Below are 22,585 nucleotides of genomic sequence, written 5' to 3' on the forward strand. Positions count from 1 at the left end.
TTTTTTTAACGAATTAAAAAAAAGGAAAATTAAAAAATAATTCGAATAAAAAGAGAAAAGAAGAAGAAGAAAGGGGATGATGAAGTGATGATTTATAGGGGATGATGAAAGTGAGAAAAATGTTTTTCACTTTTCAAAAGTGGAAAACATTTTCCCTAGTTTAGAAGATTTTTTTCCTTTTATGAAAAACATTTTCCTTAAAGAATTTATTTTCAAATGAAACAAACGCCGGAAAATCCGAAAACGTTTTCCTAGAAATTATTTTTCGCGAAACGAATGGAATTAATTTAGAAGATTTTTTTCTTTTCATGGAAAATATTTTCCCAAGAATTCATTTTTCATAAAACGAACGCCTAAAGAAATACGGAAAATCTTTTTCCAAAAATATTTTCCATAAAATGAACGGAGAGCTTTAATGACATTCGCAATATGCCAAGTCGTGCATATATATACAAGTGCTTTTCAAGAAAGCTTCATGTTCTTTGCATTTTTGCACTCTAAGTCATGGCATGGCCCTTTAATCCGGCAGAAACTAAGAAACTGAGGGAAACGATCGCCGAGGATCGAAGTCTCGCAAGAAAAAACGAAGGCTTCGGCATGGGTTCAGGTCCGGCGCTCGAGCTTCCTCCATAGATTTTTCCGGATTGGGCGATTCGGAGCCTGGAAGCGGCGGCTGGGATTCCGTCCAAGATGCTGTCCGGCGAGCGCTGGAAGAGTATGGCTGCTTCTTGGCTCTGTACGACAAGGTCACCGAGGAGCTTCATGACGAGGTCTTCCATCAGATGGAGGAGATGTTCGGTCTTCCGGCCGAGACTAAGCGCCGGTTCGTCGACCCGACGAGGCCGTACGATGGCTACCTTGCTAACCTCCCTCCTAACCCGGAGACCATGGGGATGCGCGAGGCCCTGAACTCCGGCGCGATCGAACGCATGGCCGGTCTCCTGTGGCCAGAGGGAAACGCCAAATTCTGGTACGTACGGCGCGAATTACATTCGCGAACTTCCATCGGCCATGCTCGAGTCATTTACGTTCTGTCGAAAATTGTTCATCGTGAAGAACTTCAATTACAAAAAAACTTGGTGAATTCGCCTCTCTGAATCGCTTGCAGCGAGCTGCTGAACACGTACGTGAGGAGGCTGTCCGAGTTAGACTACACGATCCAGAAGATGGTGTTCCGAAGCTTTGGCGTTGAGCGCTATCTCGACTCGCACACCGCGTCGACGGTATATTCCCTTCGCCTCCTGAGGTACGGAGCGCCGGAGGTGGAGGAGGTTCGGCCCGGTGGCATAATTCATTACGACCCGAACTCCGTGACCATGCTGCAGCAGAATCACGTGAACGGATTGGAAGTGGAGACGAAGCATGGAGACTGGATTAAAGTCGCGCCTTCGGCTTCCTCTACTATCGTCATGCTTGGAGAGTCATTCCATGTGAGTCTCTCTCTCTCTCTCTCTCTCTAATAATATCTTCATTATATCCTACCTTTTACAAAATAAGATTAAACGAAGTGGATATGCAAAAAGTATAAATTTTGTCTAAACCATTAAAGCATATTCTAAAGAAAAATACTACGTAAGAGATTTTATACACAATCGATTTGAGAGGATTTGACAGAGTAGATAATTATAATCCTCATATCAAGGTTGTTTGTATGAAATTTTCTTTATGCCGGAGGTGCGCGTGCTATATAATTTTATAACTAATTTGTGAGCTATATTTTTCTTGGACCAATCAATTTGTGTTGATTGCTCATTCCTTTAAAGTCTTTGTTTACCTAACATTTGTTTCTTCTATCATTAAATTTATAAGTGATTTTAGAAATTCACAACTTTCCACTAACCACCAGGATGCTTAGAAAACTGAACAGTAAGTAATTGCAAATTGCCCTTTGAAATAGATTTGTGCCTTTATTTTGGGTTCTCGTGTGATTCTCAACAATCCATATGCATGATGCTTGATTTGGATAATTTGTCAATATTTTCAAATTGTAATTACCTAACGGAGAAAATTATGAGAAAAGTCTTAAATTTATTGCACTATCAATACTAAACTTTTCAATTTGACCAATTTAATCCTAAACCTTTTGATGATTTGCCAAGAGTGTCCCTCAAATCAATTTTCTAATTTTTTTTTCTCTTTTTTTCTCTTTCCCTATTATTTGCCCGTCATTGTCCATAGGCGAGGGCAACCTTCGCTATATGGTGGCGACCTCTAGTGGCCATTGTTGACGCCTCGTCGACCAGCATAGGGAAGTAGCAAAAAAAAAAAAAAAAAAAGAAAAAGAAAAGAAAAGAAAAGAAAGAGGGGGAAAAAGTGCCAAAATTTTGGAAAATAAAATAATTGGCAAAGGAAAAAAATGATTTATGATTGAATTGATCGCAATAAAATAAGTTGAGATTTTTTGGACAATTATCCTTAAGACAGGTGAGTTGTGTAGTAATAAGAGTACACAAGATGTTTACCCCGATTAAAATTCATGCAATAATCTCCTTGATTAAGAGATGCATGCACGGCTGTATGTATAACTTTCACCTCAGCTGTGACCTCTTTCATGGTCTTTTCTTAGGGATGGAGCAACGGAAGATTATACTGTCCTCGACACCGTGTGATGATGCGCGGGCACGAGGCCAGGCTCTCCATCGGGATCTTCTCCGGCGTCAAAGGAACCGTTCGGTGCCCCGACGAGCTTGTGGACGAGCAACACCCTTTGCTTTTCAAGCCCTTCGAGCCTGAGGACCTCGTCCGCATCTTCGCCACGCCGGAGGGATGGAACGGAGCTTCGGCCTCAAAACCTTTTATAGCGTTTCTAATTGAACGTGATCTTTCTTCAGATGTTGGTGATCGTTGTTTTTCTCCAATCCCCATCCCCCAAAACCGCAACCTTTCTCTCCCCATGTCATGTGGTAATAAAATTAATAATCGCGAGATTTAGCGGATGACCTATCTATGTACATCCATGGTTAAAATTCCTTTATCCCTGGAATAGAAATTTCGACCTTTTGTCGACGTCACAGAATAAAAACATACTAGGAATAAGTGTATTAAAAGTCTTAAAATTTTATGATTTAATTGCACTTTTTGAAATTTTTAGGATTCAAATGTACTTTTGTGACGAAGTTTAAAACTTTTAATGCATTTATCCCTTTACAATAATATGTACGTAACGGTTATTCAATACAGATTCATTGCATATAATTATATCACTTTTCTACCTTCAAAAGAAGGCCACGTTCCAAATGCGATTTTAGACAGCGACAATGGCTATGAAAAAGCCAATATCATATTAAAGTCAATGAAGGAAGGAATACACGATCGATTATAGGAGTAGAGTTTAATCAACTTATTCGTTGGCTATAGCCATAGTAAATACATACCGTGCTCAAACTAAACAATCTAGTCCGCTCCACATTAAATTTAGCCATTGCGAATATGGGAGAAAAGTGTTAAAAAAAGTTTTAAGCCTTTTGCATTTGTGCCAATTTAGTCTTAAGCCTTTTGTTGGTGTCAATTTATTCCTAAACTTTTTCATTTAGTGTCAAGTCATTTCCAGCTAATTTTGACCGGATTTTACTAATTGGACGCCGGCCAACTGATATGACATGATCAGTACTAACATTGATAACTTTTAATAATATTTAAATATTTTTGAATTTTTTCCTTTTCCTTTTCCTCTCTTTTTTTTGTTTTCCTTTTTTTCCTTCCTTCCTCCAACCGCCGTTGGACCTCGCCGATCGGCCAAAGCCGACCTCAACCTTGTCGGCCATTGGCGAGGGCGATCTCATGTTGGGCGGTGAGGCTCGCCCTCGTCGGATTTGGTGAGGGTCAAGCCTTGCCGGCCATCAGCTCTGGCCGGTCGCCAAGGTCTGGTGACTAGCTAGAGGAAGGAGGATGAGAAGGAAAAAAAAAAAAAAAAAAGAAAAAAAAAAAGAAAAAGAAAATTCAAAAATATTAATATATTATTAAAATTGTCCTCGGCATGCCGACCGGTGCCCGATTAGCAAAATCCAGTCAAATTTAGCCGTAAATGATTGAATTGGCACTAAGTGAAAAAAATTATAACTAAATTGACGCTAATAAAAGGTTTCTGACTAAATTGGCACAAATACAAAATGTTAAAGACTTTTTAAACACTTTTCTTGCCAATATGGTATTGAAATTGACAAAATTATTATTTGGCACTTAAAAGGCTTGTTTCTGTAAATTAAGTTGTTGTTGATTTAGACAATTGGCATGTCAGCTAACTACGGATATCATTGTTGGTGAAGGATCAACCAATTGACAGACCCATGAAATTGTATACGGCGTCAGAGCAAGATGTCATGATCTCAAATATTAGTGCGGGAATACTATAATATCAAACAATGTTTTTATCTAATATTTTAAGCTTTAAGTTGAATTTTGTAGCCTCGTGTTCCTCAAGACACGAAGTCTTAGTCGCCATGTTTGTTAGAGTTGACATGTATTGCTTTGCGATTAATCTCCTCGGATATAATTAACGCACTTTATTAAAACCTTGGGTAGGTGTCACTTGGGGATTGTTGCTTGAAACATATTCATCAGATGATTTTTCAATGGGAAATACAATTTCTGAGCTGGGCTTCATAACTTAATTATTACTTACTAGAAGTCAAACACTGCTTTGTTGTGGAAGAAAGCGATCAAATAATAAGTTTAAGTATTGGCTTTGCTCAAATGATATATTTGACGAAAAAAGTTCTAAATGTATTCTAATTGTGCAAATTCAGTCGTGAACAATTTTTTTCTTTTAGTCAATTTAGTTTAAACCTTTTATATTTGTGTCAATTCAATCTATCTAGCTAAATTTAACAGGCTAGCACTGACGTGGATGCTGGCCGTCACCAACCATCCGAACGACGCTGATATGGCAATTTTTTATTAATATTTTTTTTGAATTTTTTTTCCTTTTCTTCGTACTATTTTTCTTCTTCCCCCCTACCCTAGTGGTCGGTGAGGATCTTGTGAGTCTCCTTGGCCACCGGGTGAGGACTGTGAAGCCCTTGATGGCCGCCGGGTGAGGGTCCCAGCCCTCATTGAGCCTTGCCCAAATCTAGGAAGGTTAGGGGTTACAGGCAGCCTCGCCTAGATCTACGCGAGGGTAGGCTCGCCATGGCCTTGCCCACGGTTGTGAGGCCATGGCCGCCTTCACTTGCCTCCGTGAAGTCCTTGCGGCCCCGGCCTTTATGAGGTGCCTCACGGTCCTCCCCTTTGTCTCGTGTACTCTCTCTCTCTCTCTCTCCCCCAATGGTTGTTGGGCTTGCTTGAGCCTAGTCGCCGCACTTCAACGTCAATTTGAGGTAGTCGCGCCTCGCAAAGGCTTGGAGGCCGTAGGTGAAGGTGGCCATGACCTCGCAATCACATGCAAGGCCGCCTTCACCCCTGACCGGTGAGGCCATGGTGAGGTTGCCCTTGCCCAGATCACCTCACCTACATCTGCATGAGGTTGGGGGAAGAAGAAGAACAATAGGAAGAAAATTAAAAAGAAAAAGAAAAGAAAATATAACAAAATTAATAAAAAATTCGAATAAAATAAAATATTATTAAAAAAAATGCGGTGTCGGCGCGGCCGATGGTCGATGCTGGCTTGCGTCATGTTCGTGCTAGCCAACCAAATTTGGTTAGATAGATTGAGTTGGCATAAATGTCAAATGTTTAGAACTGAATTGGCAAAAAAAAAAAAAAAATGGGTTCAGGATTAAATTGGTACAATTGCAATAGGTTTAATATTTTTTTTTCTTGATAATTTTCCTTAACTATGAGATAGAGTATATCTACCTAAAAATGTCTTGTAGATAATGCTAATAATGAATTTATTTGAAACGAATCGTTGGCTAGGGATGGAGCAATGATCGAGTGCACCGCCCTGCACACCGAGTGATGATCAATGGGAACGGCGAGGTATTCGATCGGCTCGTTCTCGTTCATAAGAGGAGTGGTCAAGTGCCCGCAGGAGCTGGTGGACGAGCAACACCCTTGCTCTTCAAGCCTTTCGACGAAGTCGGTCTGTTCCGACTCTACGAAACAAAGCAAGAACTCAAGGACGAATCGACTCTTAAGACGTTTTAGTGCTTGAACATGGCTAATTGTTATTTTTATGAACGCTATGCTATTATTAGTGAAAGAGTAATCGGATGCTACTCTTGCATTATCGAAGTGTCATTATTTGTGAGTGTGTTTGTCTAGCACGGAGTGCTTGTACCCTGTGTGTTTGTGTATAGAGAATATGTTCATATCTACATGACCATATGGCATATGCAACGTACCAAGTGAGGACAGGTCATATCATGTGACGACGTTCTATGTAATGTGATGAAGATTGTGTCATGTGATGATATTATGTGGCAATGTTCTTGTGATGATATGTCGCTAGACAACATGATAGCTTGAATCCTTGCGTGGTGTGTATGCATGTCCGATTTACTAGATGATTTGATTCTTAAAGAATCCTAGCAGGCCTCTCCAGCATCAACAAGACCAAAGAGGGCCAAAATGGAGCTTCTGCAATTGATAACTTTTTTTTACAGAATTTAAAATCTCCCTTCCCGTGGAGAAATTTGTTGAAGTGCTTTTGAACCACCATGTGTCCTAAATTTTTTTTGATAAATTTGAGGCGTTCCTATTTTTTAAAAGAGGAAATTTGTTATGAAATACATGAATGGATAGAATACATGAATGAATATTCATTATATTCATCTTATCCAATGTACTTATTATGGTACCTTTGTATCAAATGTTCTACGTTAATCTCCCTATACAATGAACGTTCGTCTCCCTTATCCTGTACATGTATCATTCGATATATTGATATTAATGATAAGTACATTTGTGTTCTCCTATAAATAGGAGTTTAGTTTTGATGTACAATACACAATCACACAGAAACACGACAATGAGATACTAGAAATAAAGTTCTCTCATCTTGCTACTATCTCTAGTGTTCACTTGCTTTCTCTTCTTTAATCTCTTCTCTATTATATATTCGCAACGCGATATTTTACAACACGTTATCAGCATGAGGATCTACCGATTGAGTAAGTAACTTTTGCAAGCACGAAGATCTACCGACTGAGTAAGTAATTTTTGCAAGGTGGGTATTCTTATTATTGATCAACTTATACTTCATCTTTTTCTATCAATTCTTCATTTTTATTTTTCTTGGCCCGAAGCCAAAATTCAAATCTAAAAGTATCATTCTGCTCCTGAAGTAGCGGTGGATATTTGGAAATCCTTTTAATTAATTTAAGGATTTATTTTTGCAAGGATTATGACAAATATTGAAAAGTCCAAATTCCACATCCTGGAAGTGAGTGTAAAGAATTATCTATCCTGGCGCCTTGACATGGAAATGCACCTCCAAGGGCAAGGTCTCGCTAATACAATTACAGAGGATGGAACCTCAAATGAAAAGGATAAAGCAAATGTGCTGATTTTTATTCGCCGTCATTTGCATGAGAGCCTGCAGACTCAATATTTATCCATTCGAGACCTGCATATCTTGTGGAGGAGGTTGAAGGATAGGTATGATCATACAAAAACTGTTATCCTCCCTCAAGCACAATATGATTGGCAAAATCTCAGACTGCAAGATTTTAAATCAGTGTCTGCCTATAATTCTGCTTTATTTGATATCGTTTCTCGACTTGAGTTATGCGGTATCAAACTCACTGATGCAGAATTGCTTGAGAAAACTTTCTCCACCTTTCATGCTTCGAATATTGTATTGCAACAGCAATACTGGCAACGTCAGTTTGCCACATATTATGAATTAATTTATGTGCTTCTTACTGCCGAGCAAACTAATGAATTGCTGCTAAAAAATCATGATCTTAGACCTGCTTGCTCAAAAGCATTGCCTGAAGCACATGCTAACTTTGAGAAAAATACTGGCCATTTTAAGGGCTATAAGCGCAGGCAAGAATATAATCCTAGAAGGGATGGCAAGAAATTTAACCGCCCTAGGAAATCAAACTTTGGCCTGAATCATGGCAAAGAAAAGAAGCAAAACAAGGTGATTAATGAAAGTATTTGTCATCGCTGTGGCATGACTGGGCATTGGTCACGTACCTGTTGTACGCCAAAACATTTTGTTGACCTATACCAGGCATCTTTAAAGAATACGGGCAGCGTGGTGAATTTCATGCCATTGAAATCAATCCTACTCCCACAACCACTGTTGAAGTCAACGATATCCCCGTTGGTGGGACTCCTCTTGCTCATGAAGTAGCAAATGCATCATTGGATGTCTCTGATTTCTTTGAGGACCTCTGATTACTTTGATGAATCAGATTGGTGGATAATAATTTGAACTTTGAAATTTATGATGTATTACTTTTTTTTATTGTTCTTTATGAAATACTTATGAAGCTTATATAATATTTATCTTTGAAATTTTATTTGACTATATAACTAATATGCAACTTTTATGATACTTGACACCTGAAGTTGTCAATATAAATGCAAATGGAAAATACCGAGAAAAAGGAAGATGTTTGTTTGCTTGATAGTGCAACAACACATACTATATTTTGTAGTAAACACTTTTTCTCGAGTATGACATTGCGTAAGGCACAAATCCATACAATATCAGGTCCTGTTTCGATTATTGATGGTTTTGGGAATGCTACAATTATTTTGCCAAATGGTACAATCCTGCATATTGAGAATGCGTTTCTAAGCATTCAATCAAAAAAGAATCTGCTCAGTTTCAAAGATATATGCCGTAATGGGTACCATATTGAGACTATTTATGAGCAAGATAAGGAATATATTGTCATTTCCTCTTATAAGATGGGCCTAAAGACCATCTATGAGAAGCTAGAAGCTTCTTCTATGGGTTTGTATTGTGTCATGATTAAAGCTGTTGAAACCTTCCGCTACCATATCCTGGAGATTGGTAAGCCCTGATCAGTTTGGACTGTGGCATGATCGCCTTGGTCATCCTGTCGCTTCAATGATACGTAGGATAATTCAAAATACAAAAAGGCACCATTTAAAGGATATAAAGGTATTGTTGTCCAAAGATTATAATTGTGAGGCTTGCTCACAAAGGAAAGCTCATTATCAAACCTTCTATAACAAAGGTTAATTTTGAATCTCCTTTATTCTTGCAAAGAATTCAGAGTGATATTTGTGGACCAATACAACCACCAAGTGGACCATTTAGATATTTTATGGTATTAATGGACGCATCCTGTAGATGGTCCCATGTTTGCCTATTATCTACGCGCAATGTCGCATTTGCACGTTTACTTGCGCAGATTATAAAGCTCCGGGCACAATTCCCTGATTATCCAATTAAGAGCATAAGGATGGATAATGCTGGTGAATTTACATCAAAGAGTTTTGATACATATTGTGCTTCACTGGAATTGAGGTTGAGCACCCGGTTGCATATGTTCATACTCAAAATGGATTGGCAGAATCCTTGATTAAACGTATCCAAATCATTGCCCGCACTCTATTATTGAGAACGAATCTCAACGATACAGCATGAGGTCATGCAGTTTTGCATGCGGCAGCTCTAATAAGATTACGCCCCACTGCTAGTATTTTACAATCTCCCCTTCAAATGGTTCTTGGTTATGAACCAGATATTTCACATCTACGCACCTTTGGTTGTGCAGTACAAGTGCCTGTAGCACCGCAAAAAAGGACGAAAATGGGTCCCCAACGCCGTTTGGGCATTTATGTTGGGTTTAATTCACCATCTATTATTAGGTTCTTGGAACTAATTACTGGTGATCTTTTTACTGCCAGGTTTGCAGATTGTCATTTCGATGAGACTAGGTTTCCATCAATTGGGATACCTACAATTTCCATGACTGCAAAACAAAAACCAGTTAAGGTTTTCTCCTGAAATGAAAAAAATTTATCTCAATTAGACCCAAGGACTCCTGAATGTGAAAACGAGGTGCAGCGCATAATCCATTTACAGGCTATGGCCAATAGACTTCCTGACGCATTTAATGATGCTACTAAGGTAACGAAGTCTCATATTCCAGCTGCAAATGCTCCAGCTAGGATAGCTGTTCCTGAAGAACAGGCTAAAATGGATCAAAATGCACTTGAAGCGTGGCAGACCGATAGGATCAAAAGATACTGCTCCTCGAAAACGAAGGGGAAAGAATCAGGAATCCGCTCCAGAAGAGCTTGGCGTTGTGCTTGCTCCGAAAGAGCTTATTGCCCTTGAAGAGGCGCAAACCCATGAAAGGAGCACTAGCCCCGGGAATACCGAAAATTCCATTACATATTGTAATGAAATTTGGGATCGAAATGAAATCATCATTGATGATGCTTTTGTATTCTTAGTTGCTCATCAAATTATGGATGATGATTGTGAACCACAATCTATTATTGAATGTCGTCAAAGGCAAGATTGGCATAAGTGGGAGGAAACAATTAAAGCTGAATTAGCTTCCCTAACTAAACGAGAGGTTTTTGGACCTGTAACTCGTATCCCTGATAATGTAAAGCCCGTTGGATATAAATGGGTATTTATCCGAAAACGAAATGAGAAAAATGAGGTTGTTAGGTATAAAGCCCGACTCGTTGCCCAAGGATTCTCCCAGAGACCTGGGATTGATTATAATGAGACATATTCACTTGTGATGGATATGATTACTTTTCATTTTCTCATTAGCCTAGCAATCTTTGAAAGATTGAAAATGCGTCTTATGGACGTTGTGACGGCATATCTATATGGCTCATTAGACTCTGCTATTTATATGAAAATTACTGAGGGATTTAAAATGCCTGAAGCATGCACTCCCCGCAATTTATTCTCAATAAAATTGCAAAGATCCTTGTACGGGTTAAAGCAATCCGGTCGCATGTGGTATCAACGCCTAAGTGAGTACCTAATTAAGGAATGGTACAAAAATCATCCTATCTGCCCATGCGTGTTTATTAAGAAATCAGAAACCGGATTTGCTATTATAGCAGTTTATGTCGACGATATAAATTTAATTAGAACTCCAGAAGAGTTAGCTGAAACTGCTGAATATTTGAAAATGGAGTTTGAAGTTAAAGATTTGGGTAAAACCAAACTTTGTCTTGGTCTAGAGATTGAGCATAAAGCAAATGAAATAATCGTCCATCAATCAGCATATGTTGAAAGATTGCTTAAACGTTTCAATATGGACAAAGCTCACCCATTGAGCACCCCTATGGTTGTAAGGTCTCTAGATCCCCAAAAGGACCCATTTCGTCTTAGAGAATTTGATAAAGAGATACTTGGTCTTGAAGTACCATATCTCAATGCAATTGGGGTTTTGATGTACTTGGCACAATGTACGAGACCAGATATCGCTTTTGCGGTAAATTTATTGGCACGTTTTAGTTCGAGCCAACTCGAGACATTGGAATGGAGTTAAACATATTTTCCGTTATCTCCAAGGAACCATAGATTTGGGATTATATTATTTCAAGGATTCCACTAACTCTGGTTTAGTTGGATATGCTGATGCTGGATATAGATCCGATCCACATAAGGCTCGCTCTCAAACCGGGTATTTATTTTGTTATAACGGCACCGCTATTTCTTGGCGTTCTACGAAGCAATCGCTAGTAGCTACATCTTCTAACCACTTTGAGATTATTGCTTTATATGAAGCTGGAAGAGAGTGTGTTTGGTTAAGATCCGTTATAACACATATTCATAATTCTTGTTGCTTAATACTGGTTACCAATTCTCCCACTATAATTTATGAAGATAATGTTGCTTGTGTTGCATAAGTTAGGGGAGGATATATCAAAGGTGATAGGACCAAGCATATCTTGCTGAAATTTTTCTATACTCATGAACTTCAAGAAAGTCAACAAATTGATGTTAAACAGATTCGATCCATAAATAATCTTGCAGATCTTTTTACCAAATCATTGCCAACATCAACTTTTGAGAAATTAGTATATGGCATTGGTATGAGGCGAGTTCATAAGATGTAAGATTGATAAGCCCCATAAGTGGCTATATGGCTCAATTGAGGGGGAGATATTATGAATTATACATTGCAGCATTGATGTGTGGCTAGTTCACAAGATGCAATAATGATTAGCCCCAAGAGTGGCTATATATGCATTGCACTCTTTTTTCTTTATGTCCGGTTTTTTCCCATCGGGTTTTCCGGCTTAAAGTTTTTAACAGGCAATTAATGCATCCATAAAAGGGAAAGATCATAACAATTGTGCTCTGCACTCTTTTTCCCTTTTGTCCGGTTTTTATCCCACTGGGTTTTTCCGGCTTAAGGTTTTTAATGAGGCAGTATCATTCAATGTACATTTGTAATGAATATGATGAATATTCAAGGGGGAGTGTTATGAAATACATGAATGTATAGAATACATGAATGAATATTCATTATATTCATCTTATCCAATGTACTTATTATGGTACATTTGTATCAAATGTTCTAAGTACATTTCCTTATACAATGAACGTTCGTCTCCCTTATCCTGTACATGTATCATTCGATACATTGATATTAATGATAAGTACATTCTTGTTCTCCTATAAATAGGAGTTTAGTTTTGATGTACAATACACAATCACACAGAAACATGACAATGAGATACTAGAAATAAAGCTCTCTCATCTTGCTACTATCTCTAGTGTTCACTTGCTTTCTCTTCTTTAATCTCTTCTCTATTATATATTCGCAATGTGATATTTTACAACAAATTTTTTTTTATCAGAGTTTAAAGAAATTGGTAATTACAGAAGGAAAAAAAAAAAACAAAGAAACGTCGTCAGGGTTTAGTTGGTAATCACTCTGATTAGGGTTGGTAATTCTAAATAGTTAGTAAGCAAGGAAAATAGAAGTTAATAAATCCAGAGAAAAAGTTCACAAAGTCTTAAAAAAAGGAATTAAATAAACGTTGGTAAGCAACTTGAATGATCAATTTAGGGCGTTGTATGAAAGACAAATAAAAGTTGGTAAATAATAAAAAGAGTGGACATATTAAAAGAAATCAAATATTAGTTGGTAACTAACTCAAATGAAAATATGCAGCCGAAAAGCAGTTCGTAATTTAATCAAAAAAATTTAGTCAATCATTCCAGCAAAAAAATGTTAAGCTTATATGAGAGTCGGTAAATTCAAGACATTGGTAAGGAAGTTAAGCAAAATTTAGTAAGATATTTAAAAAAAAAAATTACTAATCCAGAATCTATAAAAAAAAAAAAAGGAATTAGCAATCTTGTAAAAGAGGTAGTGATTTATCAACAAGTTATCTGAAAATTTGGTGATAGGTAATTTTTTTTATCAAAAGTTTTTTGGACACTTATTGACTCTTTGAGAAATCTTTCAACACAAAAAAAATAAAATAAAATTCTTTGTTGTGGTGAAAATGAAATAATAAAATTGTCTTTGATTCCTTATTGGACAAACATCTCACCCATCGTGCCTCGGGGAAGGGAGGGGGGGGAGAGTTATTCCAAAAGTCTTAAACCTATTATACGGTGACTAACTTAGCCTCAAACATTTCAATTGTGTGAATTAAGTTCTAAACTTTTTAATAATTTGCCAATTTAGTCATTTTGGCCAATTGGTCGGAACTAACCTTGTTTGAGGCTAGCGAGGCTTGACCCTTGCTAGCTCACCAACCTTGGCACTCCTTGCTTGTGGCCGGATGCTGGGCATTGTTGAGGCTTGGCAATGAGTAGAGGAAGAAGAAAAGGAACGTAAGATAATTGACACTAACTACGTTGCCATGTTAATGATTTTTTGCTAAAATTAGCCGAAAAGACTAAATTAGTAATTCATCAAAAGGTTTTGGCCTAAATTAGTATAATTGAAATGTTTACGACTGAATTAGCTGCCATATAATATATTTAGGATTTTTTGAATGATTATCTCATTTCTAGATGGATGTGATAGGGTATTAGTACATCCAACCAATCACTATAAGTGTACAATCATGCATGAGATTACTGAGACTAACTTATAAAATTGATTTAATAATTAATGTGATAGGCTGTTCTAAATGCATTATGGAAATATAGCCGCTTGTTCTAAATGCTAAAATGTGTTGTATGTCGCATCACTTAATAATCAATTTGGTAATATTTAGGGTATTATAAGATCGTTGATGCTTGTCGCTAGTGACAAAAATAGACTGTAGGTCATCATCAATTGAGAAGATTCGGTTCCGATTATAAAAAGTAGCGAGGAATTGGTTTTGTCCAGCTTTCTGCCTATGGCTTGGGGTTTTAGTCTTAAAAAATTCCTAGGCGTCTCAAAAAGTCATTAAATAACTCAAATGACCTCATGTATCTTTATTATATTACTAGAAATTTACAATATTTAAATTCCTCGTAGTATTCGGCTCAAAATACCTTTGCCACGGTTTGAGCCCTACCAAGTCATTCACTTTTGTCGTTTGCGATGCAATAATCAACTCCACTCGCTATTTGACAAAAAATAAAATAAATCTTCAACTAGCTAGAGAGAACTCGAATACAGTAATTAGATAATATCCATTCAAAATATAATGATCATGTTTAGTATATATCTCTAGCTTAACAACGTCAAAGAAATCCAATCCAAATAGAAATTCTAATGGTGCGTTTGTTTTACGGAGAACTAAAAAAAATGTTTGGTTATATCATTTAGAAAAATTAGTCGACAAAAAATATTTTTATTATCAATAATATTTTATACCTAACTATTTTCGTTGGCGATAAAAAAAATTCATTCATTCACTTTTATTAGCGATACAAACTATTATATTTTATAAAATATTTGCCAAATCTTGAGCTTTCTGTTAAATAAATGTACGGATTTATGTTTTAACATCCGAACAATCAACAGATGATTACAATATTTCCATGTTGGAGTTGGATTCCTAATTTAAGTGGACTAAAAGGAATTTCCTATTTTGCATGTGAATTGTAAGAGGTGGAAATCTGCTCGGTTGTTATAGAATAGAGCAAACAAGATGAGTTTTAGGGTTTCTTTTTTTCTTTTTTTGTAAGTGTTCTGAGCAATAAGAATGGGAGGTGTTAACCGAGGTTGAGCTATTTTTGCATAGCATCTCCCCTATAGTATTGTCGCCACAATAGAGAATAACCGCCAGTTTGAGATGGATTGATGTGGTTCCTTTTTGCCCATGAACAAAGAATGGCCTGACAGAAAATCATATTGGCGAGTGGTGAGACCCCAATTCTTGATTGGAATGAACACCAAAGGCCTCTACCGTTCCATCCCATAGATAGATAAAGATAGAGAGGGATGACATAGGTTTTTTAGGGGCTTTTTTGTCTTTTCTATTAGATTTCCTTTTAGGTTAAAAGTGGTACCTATATATTAGCAATGACAAAACCCCAGCCGGCAAGACGCTGAAAAAGGAAATAGAGAGGCAAGAAAAAGAGAGAAAAAAAATGAGTTTTTTTTGTTTTTAATGAGAGTTCTCAATCTCTTTGTGCCATGATCTTGAGATAAGATCGTCGTTGTATTCCAACTTTTTCGGAAGTCTAGTGGATTCGCAGAGTGCCTCTGCGCGGAGACGTAGCCCAAGTTTGGGTGAACTTCGATAACAATTTTTCTGGCGTGTTCATCTGATTCTGCTATTTTATTACTATATTTTGTTTGGTGAATTGTTTGCGAGCATTATTTTTTTGGAATCGACGTGCGATTTCGTAACAGGAAGCGAATCTGCGGGCCGCCTGATCGGCCCGAGCCTGCGAGTTGCGGGCTTGAGGGTAGGCCCGCCCACGTGGCAGCCCTAGTTCTTTTTTTTTTTTTTTGGGAGAGACTCGTAGTGAAAACAAGCAACGGGCCGCGCGCCGGGTGGGCTTGGGCAAATCCGGCGGGCCGGTCGGCCTGCCGGGTGAAAATACTTTGTCAGGCCCGCCCATGGTTTGGGAAAGATTGGATTTTCTACACGAAGTAATTAGCTTTGGACGTGTCCAACTGGACATGCCCAGCTTGTCCAAACCCGCTCGATCCTAGTTGTTTCAGGCTTAATGGGCCTCAGTGGGGCCCCCAAACTGCCAGACTCGTGATCGTGTCTAATCGAAGGGGTGGATTTTGTGTAGGGTGGGGTGAGTCACCCTCAGTTGCCCCAAGGGCTTCCTTTGGATCCTTGGTGCTCAGTTAAGAGGTGTAACCTTACCAAAGGAAGGGAAGTTTCTAGGAAGGCTTTCACTGCTTGTCCGTTCGACATGTAGGGAAGACAAACTCCATTAATGAGTTCCTTATTTTAATGTATTGATGTTTGTATGCTTTCATACCTCTCGATGTACCTTCTTTCTTTTCCAAGATGAAAGAATACTTTCTAAATATTTTATATCCCAATGATCTTGAAACCTAGGCGGGGACCAATATGAACCCTTTTATGGATTTGCTTAGGTCCAATTATGCCTCAATCAAGAAAAAAAATATTTACATACAAACTTGGCCACCAGATTTTATAAGATTTTTGTCAAAGTCCTAAAGAACTATCAATGGGAACTTCTAGTGAGATAATTTCCAATTTAAGGTCTATTTTCCTATAATGATTTAGGTGAAGTCAATAAATCTTTCCAAATTGACAAAGAGAGCATGTTGTGATGCATATTGCATTTTAGGTGGTAATTATTATTACCCATTGAAAGCTTGCACTTTGTAAGGTCATGGAAGAGATCTTAAGATAATTTATGCCATAGTCTTAAGAAATTAAGAGCCAATATCACATTTCAAAATTGGTAATGTTTTTTATTTTACAAAATAGGGAGTTTGTTAAAAGATTGGTTTGAAATATTTTACAACATGTTGATCTCCATATTTAAAAGACTCATTTCAAATTAATGAGCTCACATATAAATGTTTTTGTATACAAGTTTATGGACATTTCTAATTATTTATAAAGACACGAAATCATGATATATGATATAGCCATAGTTAATAATTATCGTATCTTTTTGCACCCTTAAGATAAAATGGACCCCTAAATAAATTTATTATTTAAATGCTAACTTTTTTAAAGTGACTCAAACTTGAGTTGAAGTAAATGATGCGAAACCTCTTTGAAATATTGGCCAAAAAATATCATTGTCGCCACCTACCATCGGGGGAAGGAAATAAGTTTAGGGGTATTGCCTAAAGAATGGACCTAACGCCTATGATTAGATGTGGGCTCTCCCAAGCCCATATTCCGAGTGACATTAGAGTATTTTTTAGGAATTTGCAAAAAGGAGTCGCCACTAGCCTATTGGGGTCGGCTATAAATTAAGTGAGGCATGGGAGCATGCCACACTTTTTACGCAATCAGAGAATCTAGGGTCGGAGACTTGATTACACTAATTGACCAATTAATGCCATTTCGGTAGCTAATCTTGTTCATTTTAAAATAAAGAATTTTTGTCAAGTAGTTTGGATTGATTTTATATCTACCCACTAACATGTGAGGTGATCATGTGGGTGTGCAATCATTAAAGTAACAACCATAACTACTAAGATCCTAATTCAACAAAATTAAACACGTACAATTAAACATAATTAGATATGCAAATTAAACATACGATATAATCAAAATACGAGCCAAAAGAGGTCTAATTACACTAAGAATGCAAAACATAGCAATTCCTAACCAAACCGTACACTTTTTGAATTTTCGTAATTTTTTAAAAATATTTTTTTAATAATTACACACACACACACACACACACACACACATTTTCCCAGATCGTGTTGGGTCCGGTTTGACCCGACCCGATTCGGCCTAGTTAGTGGAAGTCGGGTCTGGTTGGAGACCGAACCTAGGTTCGGTCCGACTGGGGGCGGGCCAGTTGGCCCACTCCAAAAAGATATTTGGTCGGGCTCAACCCCCATTTTGCAAATGAGGCTACCCCCCCATTTCGGTAGGTCCATGGGCTATTATTTTTGAAGACCTTACAAAATTTTATATGATATTAGAGTAAGAAGTGATTATCTCAAATCTTTGGAAAGCCCATTTTTCGCCTTTTTTGTCTGAGATTAATATCTAGAACACTTAGACGTCAATTCAGAGTTGATACCGATAATTGAATTTGTAGTCTCATTTTTTCTTGAGACTTGAGGCGTTGGTCACTGTACCAATTCGATGCAATATGTATCGGCGATGCAATTGATTTCCCCAGATATAGTTAGCATGCGTTATGGATACATCAATCGGTGCGGTAATGCAATTGTTGGAAATTTTCTATTAATTAATTAATTTTCTATTTTAAATAATCAGGTTAATGAATATTCCAATATTTGTTGAACACAACAGTGATATGATTGAATTGAGCATTGGCATCGGCATCTATTAATAATGGGCCTAGTTGAGTAACAAAGTGTATGCAATTGTGTTTTTGTTTTTTAGAAGCCCATAAGGAGAAGGGCCCAATTGGCAAGTTGTTGATTAGGGTTTGCTAAGTCCCCTCTCTAGCCTATAAAAGAATATGTTATATCTATCAGTTGCTTTGATCCCATTGAAAGCTGTTATACTGAAATAGGTCATAGAGAGAAAGATCTGACATTCCAATAGATCTCGATTATCAGGTTGATCTAATTTTTTTTTTCAAGTGAAGTGATGGCTCAAACAGGTACGCTTTAATTCCATTGTGCTTATTGATCTCGGTATTTTACAGTCATATATGGATTCAATTCTTCTTGATTAATGAGTTAAATTATGTGAATAATTTTCTACATGTGGTATCAAAGCAAATCATATATGATTGTAGAATCCATTATTTTTAATGGAAAAATTCGAAATTTTCCTCTTTGAGCCAAATATGGGCATCATTTTTTCATGTGGAATTTTTGCTCGATTGATCCTGAAACTATAGGGCTTTCGTTCTACCTGTTGAGATCTTTCCAACCATATATAATTTGTATAATTTCGTTGAGAATTGAGAGATAATTTTAATTTGAAATTCTAGAGTTTATACATGAAAAAGTTCCGAAATTTCCAAATTACTTGCAATTGATTGATGTTCGTTGTAAATTGTTGAATGGGTATTGTTATGTATATATATTAGCATCATTTTGTTGCATTAAAATAAGTTTTTAGGGCTTAAATTTAAGAAATTCGAAATTCGGCCATGGAAGGTTTAGATCCAAAACTTTGAAGCTTGAATATGAAGATTTTCTTATTTGTTCTTCGTTTAATTCAATCTAGTCAATTATATTGATGTTATATGCAAGTCTCATGGAGAAATTTCATCAGAAATCAAGTTAATTTGTGTTTTTGGAGTTTCGGGTCGAAACCGGGTCGTCTGACTTGGTTTGCAAGAAATTCGGGACTTGGCTAGAGGTTGAGGAAGACCTCCAGTTGGGCCAGGCCAATAGATGGGCGTAAGCCCATCTTTTCCTCTTTTTTATTTTTTATTTTATTTTTTAACGAATTAAAAATAATTCGAATTAAAAAAGGAAAATTAAAAAATAATTCGAATAAAAAGAGAAAAAAAGAAGAAGAAAGGGGATGATGAAGTGATGATTTATAGAGGTGTCAGATAAGAGAGATCAAGTGAGAAAAATGTTTTTCACTTTTCAAAAGTGGAAAACATTTTCCCTAGTTTAGAAGATTTTTTTCCTTTTATGAAAAACATTTTCCCTAAAGAATTTATTTTCAGTGAAACGAACGCCGTAAAATCCGAAAAACGTTTTCCTAGAAATTATTTTTCACGAAACGAACGGAGTCTAATTTAGTAGATTTTTTTTTTTTTTCTTTTCGTGGAAAACATTTTCCCCAAGGAATTCATTTTTCATAAAACGAATGCCGAAAAATACGGAAAATCTTTTTCCAAAAAATATTTTCCATAAAATGAACGGAGCTTTAACGACATTCGCAATATGCCAAGTCGTGCATATATATACAAGTGCTTTTCAAGAAAGCTTCATGTTCTTTGCATTTTTGCACTCTAAGTCATGGCATGGCCCTTTTAATCCGGCAGAAACTAAGAAACTGAGGGAAACGATCGCCGAGGATCGAAGTCTCGCAAGAAAAAACGAAGGCTTCGGCATGGGTTCAGGTCCGGCGCTCGAGCTTCCCTCCATAGATTTTTCCGGATTGGGCGATTCGGAGCCTGGAAGCGGCGGTTGGGATTCCGTCCAAGATGCTGTCCGGCGAGCGCTGGAAGAGTATGGCTGCTTCTTGGCTCTGTACGACAAGGTCACCGAGGAGCTTCATGACGAGGTCTTCCATCAGATGGAGGAGATGTTCGGTCTTCCGGCCGAGACTAAGCGCCGGTTCGTCGACCCGACGAGGCCGTACGATGGCTACCTTGCTAACCTCCCTCCTAACCCGGAGACCATGGGGATGCGCGAGGCCCTGAACTCCGGCGCGATCGAACGCATGGCCGGTCTCCTGTGGCCAGAGGGAAACGCCAAATTCTGGTACGTACGGCGCGAATTACATTCGCGAACTTCCATCGGCCATGCTCGAGTCATTTACGTTCTGTCGAAAATTGTTCATCGTGAAGAACTTCAATTACAAAAAAACTTGGTGAATTCGCCTCTCTGAATCGCTTGCAGCGAGCTGCTGAACACGTACGTGAGGAGGCTGTCCGAGTTAGACTACACGATCCAGAAGATGGTGTTCCGAAGCTTTGGCGTTGAGCGCTATCTCGACTCGCACACCGCGTCGACGGTATATTCCCTTCGCCTCCTGAGGTACGGAGCGCCGGAGGTGGAGGAGGTTCGGCCCGGTGGCATAATTCATTACGACCCGAACTCCGTGACCATGCTGCAGCAGAATCACGTGAACGGATTGGAAGTGGAGACGAAGCATGGAGACTGGATTAAAGTCGCGCCTTCGGCTTCCTCTACTATCGTCATGCTTGGAGAGTCATTCCATGTGAGTCTCTCTCTCTCTCTCTCTCTCTCTCTCTAATATCTTCATTATATCCTACCTTTTACAAAATAAGATTAAACGAAGTGGATATGCAAAAAGTATAAATTTTGTCTAAACCATTAAAGCATATTCTAAAGAAAAATACTACGTAAGAGATTTTATACACAATCGATTTGAGAGGATTTGACAGAGTAGATAATTATAATCCTCATATCAAGGTTGTTTGTATGAAATTTTCTTTATGCCGGAGGTGCGCGTGCTATATAATTTTATAACTAATTTGTGAGCTATATTTTTCTTGGACCAATCAATTTGTGTTGATTGCTCATTCCTTTAAAGTCTTTGTTTACCTAACATTTGTTTCTTCTATCATTAAATTTATAAGTGATTTTAGAAATTCACAACTTTCCACTAACCACCAGGATGCTTAGAAAACTGAACAGTAAGTAATTGCAAATTGCCCTTTGAAATAGATTTGTGCCTTTATTTTGGGTTCTCGTGTGATTCTCAACAATCCATATGCATGATGCTTGATTTGGATAATTTGTCAATATTTTCAAATTGTAATTACCTAACGGAGAAAAATTATGAGAAAAGTCTTAAATTTATTGCACTATCAATACTAAACTTTTCAATTTGACCAATTTAATCCTAAACCTTTTGATGATTTGCCAAGAGTGTCCTCAAATCAATTTTCTAATTTTTTTTCTTTTTTTCTTTCCCTATTATTTGCCCGTCATTGTCCATAGGCGAGGGCAACCTTCGCTATATGGTGGCGACCTCTAGTGGCCATTGTTGACGCCTCGTCGACCAGCATAGGGAAGTAGCAAAAAAAGAAAAAAAAGAAAAAGAAAAGAAAAGAAAAGAAAGAGGGGGAAAAAGTGCCAAAATTTTGGAAAATAAAATAATTGGCAAAGGAAAAAAAATGATTTATGATTGAATTGATCTCAATAAAATAAGTTGAGATTTTTTGGACAATTATCCTTAAGACAGGTGAGTTGTGTAGTAATAAGAGTACACAAGATGTTTACCCCGATTAAAATTCATGCAATAATCTCCTTGATTAAGAGATGCATGCACGGCTGTATGTATAACTTTCACCTCAGCTGTGACCTCTTTCATGGTCTTTTCTTAGGGATGGAGCAACGGAAGATTATACTGTCCTCGACACCGTGTGATGATGCGCGGGCACGAGGCCAGGCTCTCCATCGGGATCTTCTCCGGCGTCAAAGGAACCGTTCGGTGCCCCGACGAGCTTGTGGACGAGCAACACCCTTTGCTTTTCAAGCCCTTCGAGCCTGAGGACCTCGTCCGCATCTTCGCCACGCCGGAGGGATGGAACGGAGCTTCGGCCCTCAAAACCTTTTATAGCGTTTCTAATTGAACGTGATCTTTCTTCAGATGTTGGTGATCGTTGTTTTTCTCCAATCCCCATCCCCCAAAACCGCAACCTTTCTCTCCCCATGTCATGTGGTAATAAAATTAATAATCGCGAGATTTAGCGGATGACCTATCTATGTACATCCATGGTTAAAATTCCTTTATCCCTGGAATAGAAATTTCGACCTTTTGTCGACGTCACAGAATAAAAACATACTAGGAATAAGTGTATTAAAAGTCTTAAAATTTTATGATTTAATTGCACTTTTTGAAATTTTTAGGATTCAAATGTACTTTTGTGACGAAGTTTAAAACTTTTAATGCATTTATCCCTTTACAATAATATGTACATAACGGTTATTCAATATAGATTCATTGCATATAATTATATCAC

General features: G+C 37.7%; 2 protein-coding genes across 2 annotated transcripts; both read left to right on the forward strand.

Moving 5' to 3' along the window:
* The first annotated feature begins 504 nt into the window (after positions 1-504).
* LOC108958050 (probable 2-oxoglutarate-dependent dioxygenase AOP1) lies at positions 505-10,207 on the forward strand. The gene is made up of 7 exons (XM_039309342.1): positions 505-568; positions 634-970; positions 1,109-1,430; positions 2,567-2,833; positions 9,276-9,391; positions 9,775-9,862; positions 9,953-10,207. The coding sequence occupies exons 1-7, from the start codon at positions 505-507 to the stop codon at positions 10,205-10,207; spliced, it is 1,449 nt and encodes a 482-aa protein (XP_039165276.1).
* Positions 10,208-19,961: 9,754 nt separating this feature from the next.
* Positions 19,962-22,195, forward strand: LOC104430238 (probable 2-oxoglutarate-dependent dioxygenase AOP1). The gene is made up of 3 exons (XM_018867029.2): positions 19,962-20,354; positions 20,493-20,814; positions 21,947-22,195. The coding sequence occupies exons 1-3, from the start codon at positions 19,981-19,983 to the stop codon at positions 22,193-22,195; spliced, it is 945 nt and encodes a 314-aa protein (XP_018722574.1). The 5' UTR covers positions 19,962-19,980.
* The last annotated feature ends 390 nt before the right edge of the window (positions 22,196-22,585 follow it).

This window comes from Eucalyptus grandis, chromosome 3 (genome assembly GCF_016545825.1).
Source record: "Eucalyptus grandis isolate ANBG69807.140 chromosome 3, ASM1654582v1, whole genome shotgun sequence".
Classification (NCBI taxonomy): Eukaryota; Viridiplantae; Streptophyta; class Magnoliopsida; order Myrtales; family Myrtaceae; genus Eucalyptus; species Eucalyptus grandis.

Excerpts from the sequence above, each read along its gene's own strand:
- LOC108958050 (XM_039309342.1), top strand. The coding sequence starts at position 505 with ATGGCATGGCCCTTTAATCCGGCAGAAACTAAGAAACTGAGGGAAACG. Across the intron at positions 569-633 it reads AACGATCGCCGAGGATCGAA|ATTTTTCCGGATTGGGCGAT; the intron begins GTCTCGCAAGAA and ends CTTCCTCCATAG. Across the intron at positions 9,863-9,952 it reads CAAAACAAAAACCAGTTAAG|GCTATGGCCAATAGACTTCC; the intron begins GTTTTCTCCTGA and ends ATCCATTTACAG.
- LOC104430238 (XM_018867029.2), top strand. The coding sequence starts at position 19,981 with ATGGGTTCAGGTCCGGCGCTCGAGCTTCCCTCCATAGATTTTTCCGGA. Across the intron at positions 20,355-20,492 it reads GAGGGAAACGCCAAATTCTG|CGAGCTGCTGAACACGTACG; the intron begins GTACGTACGGCG and ends AATCGCTTGCAG. Across the intron at positions 20,815-21,946 it reads TGCTTGGAGAGTCATTCCAT|GGATGGAGCAACGGAAGATT; the intron begins GTGAGTCTCTCT and ends GTCTTTTCTTAG.